This window comes from Plutella xylostella, chromosome 12 (genome assembly GCF_932276165.1).
Source record: "Plutella xylostella chromosome 12, ilPluXylo3.1, whole genome shotgun sequence".
In the NCBI taxonomy this organism is placed as follows: Eukaryota; Metazoa; Arthropoda; class Insecta; order Lepidoptera; family Plutellidae; genus Plutella; species Plutella xylostella.
Window position 1 is genome coordinate 11021034 of NC_063992.1, and position 13239 is coordinate 11034272.

At 42.9% G+C, this 13239-nt stretch overlaps 4 protein-coding genes across 4 annotated transcripts; 1 reads left to right on the top strand and 3 right to left on the bottom strand.

The window, feature by feature from the left end:
* Window positions 1-319: 319 nt before the first annotated feature.
* On the top strand, window positions 320-1006 carry LOC105390271 (histidine-rich glycoprotein; the record flags this gene model as incomplete). The annotated part of the gene is made up of 1 exon (XM_011561543.3): window positions 320-1006. A coding segment is annotated over one exon (687 nt), but the record flags the coding sequence as incomplete, so codon positions are not given.
* A 4499-nt stretch (window positions 1007-5505) lies between these two features.
* Window positions 5506-7063, bottom strand: LOC105390257 (histidine-rich glycoprotein). Its single transcript, XM_011561531.3, has one exon. It carries the CDS (start codon window positions 6421-6423, stop codon window positions 5698-5700), a length of 726 nt encoding a protein of 241 aa, XP_011559833.3. The 5' UTR covers window positions 6424-7063; the 3' UTR covers window positions 5506-5697.
* Window positions 7064-8108: 1045 nt separating this feature from the next.
* Window positions 8109-9892, bottom strand: LOC119694060 (histidine-rich glycoprotein). The gene has a single exon (XM_038119518.2). It carries the CDS (start codon window positions 9438-9440, stop codon window positions 8721-8723), a length of 720 nt encoding a protein of 239 aa, XP_037975446.2. The 5' UTR covers window positions 9441-9892; the 3' UTR covers window positions 8109-8720.
* Window positions 9893-11034: 1142 nt separating this feature from the next.
* Window positions 11035-12658, bottom strand: LOC105390258 (histidine-rich glycoprotein). Its single transcript, XM_011561532.3, has one exon. The coding sequence runs from the start codon at window positions 11817-11819 to the stop codon at window positions 11103-11105; it is 717 nt and encodes a 238-aa protein (XP_011559834.3). The 5' UTR covers window positions 11820-12658; the 3' UTR covers window positions 11035-11102.
* Window positions 12659-13239: the final 581 nt, after the last annotated feature.

The window sequence follows — 13239 nt, forward strand, 5'->3', positions numbered from 1 at the left end:
TCTTGCTGGAAAAATATAAGTCCTATAGGTAAGTAGTTCAATATTATAAATTAAGTATAACTAAATACGGCAAAATATTTTTATTTATTTATTTTCGAAACATAAAAAAATACATTTGTGAGTAGTAAACAGCTACAGTTGCGGCACAATATTTCCGCGAACGCCGCGAACTTACACAACTATCTATATAAAACCACTGGGTCGAGCGATGTCTGCACTAGACGAGCAGCAGTCGCTTCCACGAGTCAGCATGAGGGTGGCCGTAGCCCTGGGCCTGCTCGCCTGCATGAGCCTGGCGCGCGCGCGGCGCCTGCCCCCCGCCCCCGCGCCCGCCCCCGCCGGGGACCTCGCCCCCGCCGGCACCGAGCACAAGAAGGCGGAACACCACGACTACAAGAAGGGCGGCGGCAAGGAGCACCACGCGCACCACCACCACGACCACGGGGAGAAGGGACACAAGGGCTACAAGGGACACCACCACCACGAGCACGGGAAGAAGGGACATCACGACAAGGAGGCCCATAAAGGAGAATACGACGACCACGGCGGACACAAGAAGGAGCATCATCACGAAGACGGGCATCACCACGAGCACCACAAGGGCGAGAAGGGCGAAAAAGGACATAAATACGCTGAAAAGGGACACTACAGCAAGGGGCACTCAACTAAAGGACACCACGAAGTGCACAAACTCGACGAGTTTAAAAAGGACAAGCACTTCTTCGACGAAGAAGGCGATTCCGGCCACGAGGAGAAACATGGCGGCTTCCACGAGGAGCACGGACACAAGAAGGGAGGGCACTACAAGAAGGGGCACCACCACGGCGGGCACCACCACAAGGAGCATGGCGAGAAGGGACACAAGGAGAAGGGAGGACACCACCACGAGCACAAGGGGCACAAGGAGGCGGCGGGGCACGACCACCACCACCATCACCACCACGACCACGCCAAGAAGGGGGGGCACGAGCACCATAAGAAGTGGGGGTACAAGAAAGGCCATTGACCTGGAGGTGGGTCGGACGCACCGCGTTTGCAGTGTTGAGTGTAGAAATTCTGTGATGATTGTGTTAGTGTTTCACTTGGTCCTATGGGCCCGCGACAGACGGTGCAAGTGACGGACACATCGGTTGTTCCTATTTAAATTATTGTGTTTGTGTAATTTATGTTTTATAAGTAGAATAAATATTGAGCAATTAAGTTGTTGAATAAATTAACGGATGTTTTTTTTTGTAATGGTGTTAGTAGCTGCTCCTTCTGCTCATTGCACGAATTGTATATTTCCACATTGTTTAGGCTTACTTACCTACTTTAGATACCTCTAATTGTATACAGAGTGGAGTTTTATCAGTTTAGTTTTAGTCGAAGTTCCTCAGTATGTGAGGATCATAGACCTGCTCTGGGAAGTTTACTGATAAAAAATATAATACTTATGTTATTTGTTAGCACTGATGTTTTAAAATGTCTACCTATTGATAATCATTAATAACATAATAATATGATTACGTAGGTAGGTAGGTGTTCTTATTTAATTAGATAGGAAACTCCCTCAAATGTCTTCTATCTAATAATGTACTTGCGTAAATATAATCATCAAGAAATTAATTTAGTAAACGACGAAATAACGTTTCAAGCGAACCGCCCACACATTTTCATAATTAAATTAAAAGTTAAATACTTTACAATCCGAGCCAACTTCAGCTAATCGGAATATAATCTTAAGAAGGTACTCACCGAAGTTCAGGTTAAAGTACTTATAATTAGATGTGGGATAATCTCATACAATGGCGGTAGTCCAACGGGTAACGGGCTCGCTTCAGGAAACATAGACACGGTTTCGATTACATTATTTAAGTATACTGCATTCATTCTTACTTGGTAAACAATTCTGTGTGTCTTTTTAATCAAAATATTGTTAAACCAATAAAGAAAAGCTAAAGGTGAGTATAGACTACAACATTTACTTGTAACAGAACAACAAGCCGCTCACTGATATGCTCTAGTGTATCATCCTTTTCCGATCTATTTATCATGCTTTTGCCTGTATTGTAACATTCATAATAACGTTACATTACACAGAAATGCTCGACAAAATTTTGTAGTCTATACTCACCTTAAAAAGTTTGTTTAATTACAACATTAATAATTTTTATTATGATCATTGTTTATTATGTTTCATTATAAATGATAGTCTTCTTCATTGTATACTTAATTAAAATACGTCTTTAAGTATAATTTTATAACTGACTGTAAACGTAATCACACTGATAAATGTTCACCATGTATAGTTATGACAAGTTATAAAATCCCGGCAGTGTCAATTCGCTCCAACCTCCAACAGATGTTTGTGGCGACCCTATATAATTAGTTCCGTATGCGTGGCCGCGCCCCTCTGAAACTTTCAGTAAAACTCCACGAAGGGGTGTTCGTAACAGTTTCCCCAACTATACTGGAAGTATAAATTATTTTTAGAAACTTGGGAAAATAGAGGAAGAAATTTATTTAATAATAAGTTATTGTTGCTTTCGATCCGGGTCGAGACAAGGATTGGTTCCGCCCAGTTTGTAAATACCTACGGTGCGAGGTGCCGGAATAAACAGGTGTATACTCTCGATATATCGTAAGTGATAGCTAGCACGTAGGTAATACCGGTAGGTACTAGCTATTGCCTAGGTATCGCTTATGTTCCAGGTTACCATTTTTTTTAAATAAAGGGATGGGGAATTGAGTTCTGGGTAAAGGGTTGACTAACAAAAAAATGGTACCGAACAAATAAAGTGTTTATATTTGATTCCTTTGGCTATGATAAACAAGGTTGCAGCTGTAGCTGTAGTATTCTTTAGGTATATCGACGGTCTCTGCCGCTGAACTATTTAGTTATATATATAGCTATAGCGCCACGAAGTGAAGCTGAACTAAAAATAACACGCCTAATTAGTTTCTGCTAGATTGAATAGCAATTCCACCTCTACCTTTATGTAGGATCCAAAACAAAGTAAGTTTATTAAAACAGCCCCCGCCGCCCCGCGCAGGTCTCACTACAAGTATATTTTTCCAAATTACGCGTCCAGCCGGCCGAATACAGTGTTAACATATTAAACAAAGGCTCGACCCTTCGTAAAGGGTTTTCAATATGTTGCGAAGCGAAATGATGGTCATACATATCTAGGTCGTGCCTACCTACCGACTTAGCCACGTGTAGGTATGTGTATAGGTGAGATATTAAAATTGCCTGTCCATACTCACATACATCAGGCGGCTTGTCGAGTTATGAAATACGTGGGCAGCATGTGGCAAACACCTTGCTGCAACCTCGAATAATTCATACACTGAATGAGATTTTTCCTTAAAAAGCTTCGGAATATTCCGGAAAAGCGTCTGGCGGCGGCGGCGGCGGCGGAGGGAGGCGTGAGGTCTTCGGGTTTGTATTTGCAAATGCAGTAACATGTTGCAGCTACCTGCGCCGCCGGACTTAATGAAATTTTGGCAGTCGCGCCTCATTTCGTTTTTGTTCGTGTTTGAGGCTGACCGGCGCCGGCACTCAGCGAGTTCACTTCGTCTATTTAGTCTGGTGTAGATGTAGGCCACACTCATAAATCTCGCTGGAATTTTTGTCCGTGACGGCCACTGCTAATAAATTCACGAGTGGTGGTTAGAGCATCTTAAGAACGTCACATCAAGTTCGCTATTTTACTGGAGCCATTTTAGTCGTTTGAGGAGCTGCGCCGAGGAGGGCCGTAAGAGCGTTTCATTGATAAAGCTTTTAGAGTAATTAGCGAGTGAGTAAGTGGTTAATGTCATCACACGTGGCTGGAGGCGCGCTGAGCGGCACTCAGTGAGCGGCACTCAGGACCTACGGAGCCGCACTCTCGTCTTAAACGCTCTCTTCGCGAAATTTCCACTCCCGCACCCTCCTGAAGGTGAAAGGGATAACAGGCTTTCACGTGATTGATATGACTGTGTTGTTAGCGGATTTCGTTCCGAGAAATAATATTTTTCGCTTATGTATTTGCAGCTTTCACGTTTAATAAAGGTGGTAACACGATTACATATTTCTTTATTCGCGGAAAATAAGTCCTCATTTTGGTTGGTACATAAAACACTGTATTAGGTATTTCCTTCTGCTGATCGCTGACCCTTAGATACAACCAAAGTAAATAATTTCTCGCTAGCTGTATTTAAGCGTAATTATCGTAATTAGAACAAATAATTATATATTTACACAAGTACCTACACTACACTATGTATTGTCATTTTCTATTTATAAGTATTTTGACATGTTCGCAGCGAATTACAAGTAGGTATAGTGCACATCTGGCTCCCAGTTGTCTAGTTGTCTTGTCGTCTGCAAATATAAAACAGCAGTAAAACAATGACAGAAGCACCTCACGCCACCCGGCCAGAGCCACCCGAGGCGACGGCGACGGCGGCGGCGGCGGCGGCGGCGGCGGCGAGTCACAAAACGAAATTAGCTGCAGGAGGGTCACTCTATACAACAAAAAGAAAGTTTCGGAGCAGTAGTGCGCGAGCCCCGACTCTATCTCGTACTAAACTTGTCAATTGCTAGACAGCTCTAGTTTTTCGTCAGTATTTTAGAGTGACCCCCCAGCAGTCGTCTCCAACTGCTCAACTGCTTCAGCGCAGATACTGAACGCTTTTTGTGCTCGACTGTACCGACTTAATTTTATTGTTATGCTAATTTTGTTTACGAGCGTCATTTAATTGGAATAATTCTAGTTTAATTTAAATTTAATGAATTGAGCTACTCAAACGATCCAAACTTATTAGTTCGTGCAGTCAAGTTTATGATCGCTTTTATTTTTAGCAGGATTAAATACCTAATGAATATGTGCAGCTTAAGAAGTCCATTAGAATGTTTATTGTTAATGTTATTGCTTCTGATTCTCTTATTGCCTTTGTTGTCTTTTAAATCCCTGAAAATAATATGACCCAGAAGATTATTTATTATGTTCGATAAATAATTAATTTCTGTAAAGCCGACTCTATGAATAAATTTACTGTGCACGCAAAAATAATCCCACAATCCTACACTACTTTATGGAAGATCTGGTTATCTCCATGATAGGCATGCGGGTTGGAGGATTTATAACTTGAATAAATACCCTCAGAGTATTGTGACAACGACTGAAAGGTCCATTGGATAAACCAAACATTATATAAAATGCCCTAAGGCTAATTTTTTTTTTCAACTTACCTACCATAATTCGGTTCGTGAGTACATACTTTTAAAAATGCAGTAAAACGAACTGAAAAGCTAATCATTGGAAATTTCAGAACTATTTAATTTGCAGGTGAGCTTTAGAGCCAAAGATATGTATTGCATATAGATACGGAGGTACTTACAACTAGATTATAAGATAGATGAGCTAAGCAGTGCGCAGAGCGACGGTGGCGCCCCCGCGGCCACGGCCGCAACCACCTGAAGAACCTGCCCGTGAGATCGTAAAAGTTTACTGCCGGGGCGAGATTCAGTTACTGCCGCCTTTTAGGACAAAATACATTCTGTTTCACTTTTTTCCTTATAGAAACATGATTTTATTCATATCGCTTACGAAACGTACTGTCAAAAGTGAATAAAAATAAAAGATAGATAAAGGAAGTCATGAAAACGATTTATATTTACAACAGAAGGTGAAAAACAGTAACAAAGTCATAACAACGCTATCGATAAGAAGTCTATTTGTGTCCCTTCTTCCAGCCCCAGTGCTTGTGGTCCTCGTGCCCCCCCTTCTTGCCGTGGTCCTCGTGGTGGTGGTGGTGCTCGTGATGACCGCCTTCGTCGTGGTGCCCCTTGTGTTCGTGGTGGTGTCCGCCCTTCTCATGGTGTCCCTTCTTGCCATGTTCGTGTTCATGGTGCCCGCCGTGCTTGTGTCCCTTGTGGAAGTGTCCCCCCTTCTTGTGCCCCCCCTCGTGGTGGTGCCCCCCGTGCTTCTCCTCGTAGCCGGACTCGCCGTGCTTGTCGTGGAAGTGCTTGTTCTTCTTGAACTCGTCCACCTTGTGCACGCCGTGGTGTCCCTTGGTGGAGTGTCCCTTGTGGTAGTGGCCCTTCTCCTCGAACCCGTGACCCTTCTCGCCCTTTTCCCCGTGATGGTGCTCGTGATGGTATCCGTCGTCATGATGGTGGTGCTTCTTGTGGCCCCCTTTCTCTCCGTGATGTCCCTTGTGTCCCTCCTTGTGGTGATGTCCCTTCTTCCCGTGCTCGTGGTGGTGGTGTCCCTTGTAGCCCTTGTCTCCCTTCTCTCCGTGCTCGTGGTGATGGTGCTCGTGGTGCTCATGGCCGCCGCCCTTCTCGTGATGGTGGCTGGCGGCGGGCTCCAGGTCCGCTGCCCGCCTCCCCCGCGTGTCCCGGGCGCTGACCGCGGCCAGGGCACACAGCGCACACACCAGCACTAGGGTCCTCATGATGCAAGTAGTCTCGAGACCGCAGCCTCACTCACTGTGCCCTGCAATGGCCTAGAAGTGGTTTTATACTCCGTGTGGTTGTTTTCTCCTGCGGCGTGAGGCAACGCTGGCGACGACTGTCAAGGTCAGTGTTCTAGTGTTCAATGTTTTGATTGTTCCACTTGCGTAAGCACAAATCTCTCTTCTTTCTTTTTTGCGCTACAGTTGTTGTACCTGCAGCCCATTGAAATTCAACTCCAATTAACGATTAAAGCGAATTCCATTTGGATATTTTCATCAGATGCGAATAATTATAATATCAGTTATCAACTTATCAATTATTCTGGTAAGCCTCGGCTATAATTACAAAGGGCGTTATCCAAATATGCACGTATTCGAATTGAGTATTTGAACTGTAGTCGTCCCATCTTGATAATCGAGCACATGGCATAATCAGACGATAGTTAGATATTCCGTTTCAGGATTATCTCGGCGGAGAGGGCTTGATTGAACGTAGACAGTCCGTGCATTGTTCAGGTACTTATGTACCTTTATAGGTACTTATATAACAGTGATACAAATATTGAAGACGCAGCTTAACTTTACAGTTGAGGCTTAGTATCAACCACAAACTAATTAGTTTATTTTAACTGCAAGCGCTACCTATATTATTTTAACTTTATAAGTCCTGAAATATTTTGCATTAATTATTTATCATACCATAGTGAAGAACCTGGGTAAAGTATTCGAAATATTGACCTGTGGTTGAGCAGTAAGAAGGTGTGGAAGAATAAAGGGGAGAGCTTTACCCAGCAGTTAATACATTATAACTCAATCACAAAGTGCAAGCAGCTGCAGCTAAGCAGCTGTAAATATAATGAGTAGGTACGCATAGTTAGGCGCTACTTAAACTAAATGGTAGTATTTGTATAGTTCTTGCTACTAGGATTAGGAATCGTTCAAAGTCTAAATACCCTAACAGTATACAACATGGGAGGGTTCAGATAGTAACAATACTCGGTAGCGAGCTATATTTCTGTTCTAAGTACCGTCAGTTAATTCGTATTGTTAGAAATGAAGTGAATCGTCTAGTAATTTTGTTCAACGAGAGTCGGCGTAGTGAGGCGGAAGGGAAAAGTCTTGCGCCTTCAGAAATCCTCGATAGCGGGGGACGTACTTGGACCATCCTTTATTTAGAATTAGGCTTCTACCAATTAATATACTTTGTATTTACATAAATCATGTATGTATGGTAGAGGCCTATACTGTACCACTTTTCGTGCAAATAAACTATTTCATTTCATTTCATATGTTCAATAGTGAATGACTGCGGGTAGGTAATGATGACAAATTCAGATTGTTTTTTTTTCAGTTTTTCAGTCAATTTATGCAGTAGAATTTTATGCTTTGCAGTTGTAGAGATTTAGTAGGAGACTATTGATTATTTTTCTTGAATTAAGTGAAACTACGTTGCTGCTAAAACTATGTATGTTACTCGATATTTGTTCTGTAGACTTGGAATCCTTCAAATTATCTAAGATACAATCATTATCAATCCTTCTATAAATACACGTCCAAAAAAAAGATCCAGGCTTTATAGAAGTCCTTTAATTTACTGTATTATAACAGCATGTGTTTAAAGGCAACCGTCCGACCTCCTAAGAATAACTTCCTGAGTCCGTCTCATCTGAAGCCTTTTTCAGGTCATTAAGCTTCTGTGTATCGGTGGCAGGCTCTAATAGTCGGATCTACAGAAAAAAAGTAAAGCGTTTTTTTTCGAACTCAAGTAGGTACAATGCCTAAGTAGAGGCTTTGTTTTTATTTCTTCTGTTCCATTCAATGTTTTGTTTTCTAACTGCTTTCTGATGAAGATGCAAAAAAATATTGTTCTAATTTAAATAAACGGCTATTGATAATACAAACGATGTGCTTTCTGAGCTTAGTACCTAAGAAATGATATTTTTACGTCATTATTTATATATCATTGGCTCATTCAATTGTAGGTACATTGCGAATACATAGCTACAGTATTTAGTTGGATACATAGGTATGCTCAATTCATATAATGGGTCGGGTGTACCGATACTATAATAACTCAATTTGCTACGGAAGAGCACTTAACCATAGGTCGGGAGTTTGTTGAGTGCACCATTACTCTATAAGTTAGTAAAACCTATCAGGAAAAGGGCAAACTCGGTGTGTACGGTACGGTGGTACGTTCAGGATATAGAAACCTTTTATATAAAAGCTATTTATTAAAAAAACATAACAAAAATTTGGTATAAAAATCAACAGTCAACAAGTTAATAGCTAAGTTCTTAACCCTTGTGATGCCAGTGCTTGTGGTCCTCGTGGCCCCCCTTCTTGTCGTGATGATGGTGATGATGATGATGCTCGTGGTGGCCCCCCTCTCCATGATGTCCTTTATGTTCGTGGTGGTGCCCCCCCTTCTCATGGTGTCCCTTCTTGCCATGTTCATGTTCATGGTGGCCCCCGTGCTTGTGTCCCTTGTGGAAGTGTCCCCCCTTCTTGTACCCCCCCTCGTGGTGGTGGCCGCCGTGGTGCTCCTTGTACCCCTTGTCTCCGTGGTGGTCGTGGAAGTGCTTGTTCTTCTTGAACTCGTCGTGTTTCTCTATGCCGTGGTGTCCCTTGGTGTCGTGTCCCTTGCTCCAGTGGCCGTGTTCCTCGTGGCCGTGGCCCTTCTCCCCCTTCTCCCCGTGGTGGTGGTGGTGGTGGTAGCCGTCGTCGTGGTGGTGGTGCTTCTTGTGTCCGCCGTGCTCGCCGTGATGCCCTTTATGACCCTCGTGGTGATGATGTCCCTTCTTCCCGTGGTAGTGGTCGTGGTGTCCCTTGTGTCCCTTCTCGCCGTGGTCTCCGTGGTCGTGGTAGTGATGCTCGTGGTGCTCGTGACCGCCCCCCTTCTCGTGGTGGTGCGAGGCGGCTGGCTCCAGGTCTACATCGCGTCTCTCCCGCGTCTCCCGGGCGCCGGCCACCGCCAGCGCCGCCAGTGCGCATGCCACCACCAGAATAAACCTCATGGCTGGACGGATGTAGTGCAATGATACTTAGTTCCGATTGAAATTATTTTATATACCGTTGGGCGCGCGGCGAGGCGAGAGAGTCAAGGTCGCATCCGGTCGATACGACAGATGTCGCTGAAAGTTTGCTAATAGGGGAAACAAGAGCGCCACGCTGTTGCGACGCGCCGCTCCGACGCCGCCGGTCGCGCTCACTCGCTACGACAGATGCCCCAATGTACGCATTCGCGCCGCAACTTGTTCCGTTAAAATGTGTTTAACTTGGAAACTTTTGTCATTTTCTTCGAGTAGATGGAATTTATACCAATTTCCTTTACGCTTTGATGTTGTAGGTCAAAGAGGTGCTTTCCGCTTCTTGTGTCGAAGTTTTAAGTTATTTATGTGCATGCGTGCTTTACATGTTATTGGAAAGCTCTGAAAGGCTTTCGTTGTTATAGAATAATAAGGGAATAAGTTAGTAACCTACTGTATTTCTGAAAAAATATGAATACAACAGGATTTTGAAGGTTGACAATCATTTCATAATACTTTAATTAGGGTCTGCTTAGACATTGTTAATAAATCTTATCAACTTACCATTATAAAACTTTCTATAAAATTTAACCTACTTTATTACAATAAAATAATAATTACCTATATATGCAACAACACTATAACAACATGATTCACTAGCCCATGTATCGCGGTTAGTTCGGATTACAGGCGAGAGGGAGAGAGCAGTGGTACTTTTCCGGAGCAGTTTTCCCGATATAAGCTCTTTCCGATTTCCTGCGGGGAAATTATATTATTTTCCCGCAGCCTTTGTGTCAGCAACTTCTGTAATATTAGCAACTTTCGTTTTGTCGACTCATAACAAAACTACCTACGCAAACGTTATGCCTGCAAATAGTACATGATATAATGAACATATCGAGTAGAAGTACTCATATATTTTTTTGCTTGAGTGTCCATTCAAAGCAGTGTCACTATCCTCTACATTCCTCATCTAGCCTACTTGAGGTTAGCGGAGGTTGTTCAACCAACCTCCAACGATGTTCAACGATCCTATATACTTTCGTTCGTGGTCTCCATTTATTTACACTTACACTACACTACACTAAACTATAATTTGCACATGTCTTATTTTAGGTACTTATTTCAATCTGTGTTATGTGTTCTACGTATACTAGACTGTTTATAATTATAGTATAATTCTGAAAGAAAAGATGATGACTCACCCTACACTTCTAGACAAAACCTAGAGATCTCATCAAACATAATATTAAAGTAATGCTTAAAATTCAGTCCAATAAGAAAGCAATTGTACTTGACTTGACCCATTTAATGTTTCCATTGCTTTTTAATCGAGTCTCAAGTCTCGGCTTACGGATTTTTTCCAGCGGATAAGTGGGTATAATAATATCTGATTTCGCAAGCCGATTTCCAATTGTCGACTTAACTGTGTACACTCTTTTGTGCCTGCTGCGTATTCGATCGAATTTAATTTAAGCTTTATATACTAATCTAAGTCCTTATATACCTAGTTAGATGTTACATGGTGAGACGTTATTCACTACCTATGAATAAAGTTAGTATAGTCAAAAATACACAAATCTTAATTGAAATAATTTAATCAAGTATCACAAATAGTATCAACAATAACAAAACAGCTCAAATCACTAATTAGTGTCCCCACCCCCAGTGCTTGTGGTCCTCGTGCCCCCCCTTCTTGCCGTGGTCGTGGTGGTGGTGGTGGTGCTCGTGGTGCCCCCCCTCGTCATGGAATCCCTTGTGGTCGTGGTGGTGCCCCCCCTTCTCATAGTGCCCCTTGTGGCCGTGCTCGTGCTCATGGTGCCCGCTGTGCTTATGCCCCTTGTGGAACTCTCCCCCTTTCTTGTACCCCCCTTCGTTGTGGTGCCCCCCGTGAGATTCTTCAAATCCGGACTCACCGTGTTTATCATGGAAATGCTTGTCTTTTTTAAACTCATCTACCTTGTGGACTCCGTGGTGGCCTTTTATGGAGTGTCCCTTCTTGTAGTGTCCCTCCTCCTCAAACCCGTGGCCCTTTTCCCCCTTCTCCCCGTGGTGGTGTTCGTCGTAGTACCCGTCGTCGTGGTGGTGGTGGTGCTTGTGTCCGCCGTGCTCGCCGTAGTGTCCCTTGTGGCCCTCCTTGTGGTGATGGCCCTTCTTCCCGTGCTCGTGGTGGTGGTGTCCCTTGTAGCCCTTCTCTCCTTCCTCTCCGTGTTCGGCGTGGTGCTCGCTGTGCCCCTCGCCCCCCGCCCCCTGCTCCCAGTGCTCGGTGGGGGCCGGCAGTAAGTCCGCCTCCCGCTTGCCGCGCACGTCCCGCGCCGCCGCCGCCGCCGCCACCGCCAGGACTCCCAACAACACTGCCGCCCTCATTATCACTGTTGGGCAATGATTGCCAAATGATACTTGTCCACAGATTTCTCTTACTTTATATACTTATTGGCAATACATAGTTTTAATGTCAAGGCGCAGGGCAGAGGCCGTATTGTCCCGTGGAGCGAGCGATGTGACCGCGCGCCGCTCACGCCCGCACTCGCAGGTATTCACAGAAATAAACGATTTGGCATCACACCAGTGCTCCACATGACTCACTATAATTAACTTCTGTCTAGTTAAAACTAACTGAATTGCTGAAGATTACACTGAAATGCCAGTGGCAAATGCAACGTTAACATAGATTTTATTGTGATTCTTGCCAATGTGTTTCATCGGCGTCATATAAAACTTTCTATAGTTACATCTACATCCCTAAAACGAGATAAACTTGGCCCAGTGATCTTCTCACAAGACACCACTAATTAACACCGAAGACGACGAAAAAAAAAAAAACCATCCCGAAATAAGCGCAGCTAATGAGTTATCTCTAAATAGGTTCTGTGAATTTCACCAGAGTCAAGGTCACGTGATGTCAAGGTGGCTGGTCTGTGATTGGAAACGGTATTTTTTTCTTTTTTGTCTCGTCTTGCGTCATACGATGTTTCCGGTCTGTCGCACACCGCCGCCGCCGCCGGCGGCACGTTTCTAGACGCTTACTGTATTTAGATTAGGTACTTCGATAGGTTATGTACGTATATCTATGTATTAGACGACTACTAGTTGGATACTACTGAGTTCAGTCGGTGCTTCATATGGATCAAATTTATTTTCATCAACATCAACATCATTGCAACCTTCCATGATGTTGGCTGGAGGAAACCATGGAAATCTTGACAACATATACCTAAGTGTTATTTAAACAAGAACTTGATATTATAAGTACCTATATACATATTTATGTTAGGTATTTATGTATTATATATATATATATATATATATATATCATCATCATCATCATCATCAGCCTATGTCAACCCACTGCAGGGTATAGGCCTCCTCTATATATATATTAGGCATATAGGATTATATATTATCTATTAGTAAACTCCATAAGTATAAATTGTTGCAGGATTTTATATTCATTAGTTGCACTTATTTGTTTTTTTTTCTCTCTCTAAAATCGTGTCAAGTTTTTTTTTTTGCACTCCCATACAATTTGCTCCCGGTACCTCCTGCAGGTTGACTGGTAGAAAATGCTTCTAGCATTAAGTCCACCTCATTGTACATATGTACTACTGTATATTGTGCAATAAAAGTATAAATAAATTAATAAATATTTTTCTGCGGAATGTGAACTATTTATTAGGCATAATTATTGTTATCTATGTGCTGTTATTTAATTTATTTTAGGAAAATTTATGTTTACTTACTTAATAATGGGCGTGAAATAAGATACTTACTAAATAATCATTCTAGA

Coding starts and splice junctions, on each gene's coding strand:
- LOC119694060 (XM_038119518.2), bottom strand. CDS start 9,440: ATGAGGTTTATTCTGGTGGTGGCATGCGCACTGGCGGCGCTGGCGGTG.
- LOC105390257 (XM_011561531.3), bottom strand. CDS start 6,423: ATGAGGACCCTAGTGCTGGTGTGTGCGCTGTGTGCCCTGGCCGCGGTC.
- LOC105390258 (XM_011561532.3), bottom strand. CDS start 11,819: ATGAGGGCGGCAGTGTTGTTGGGAGTCCTGGCGGTGGCGGCGGCGGCG.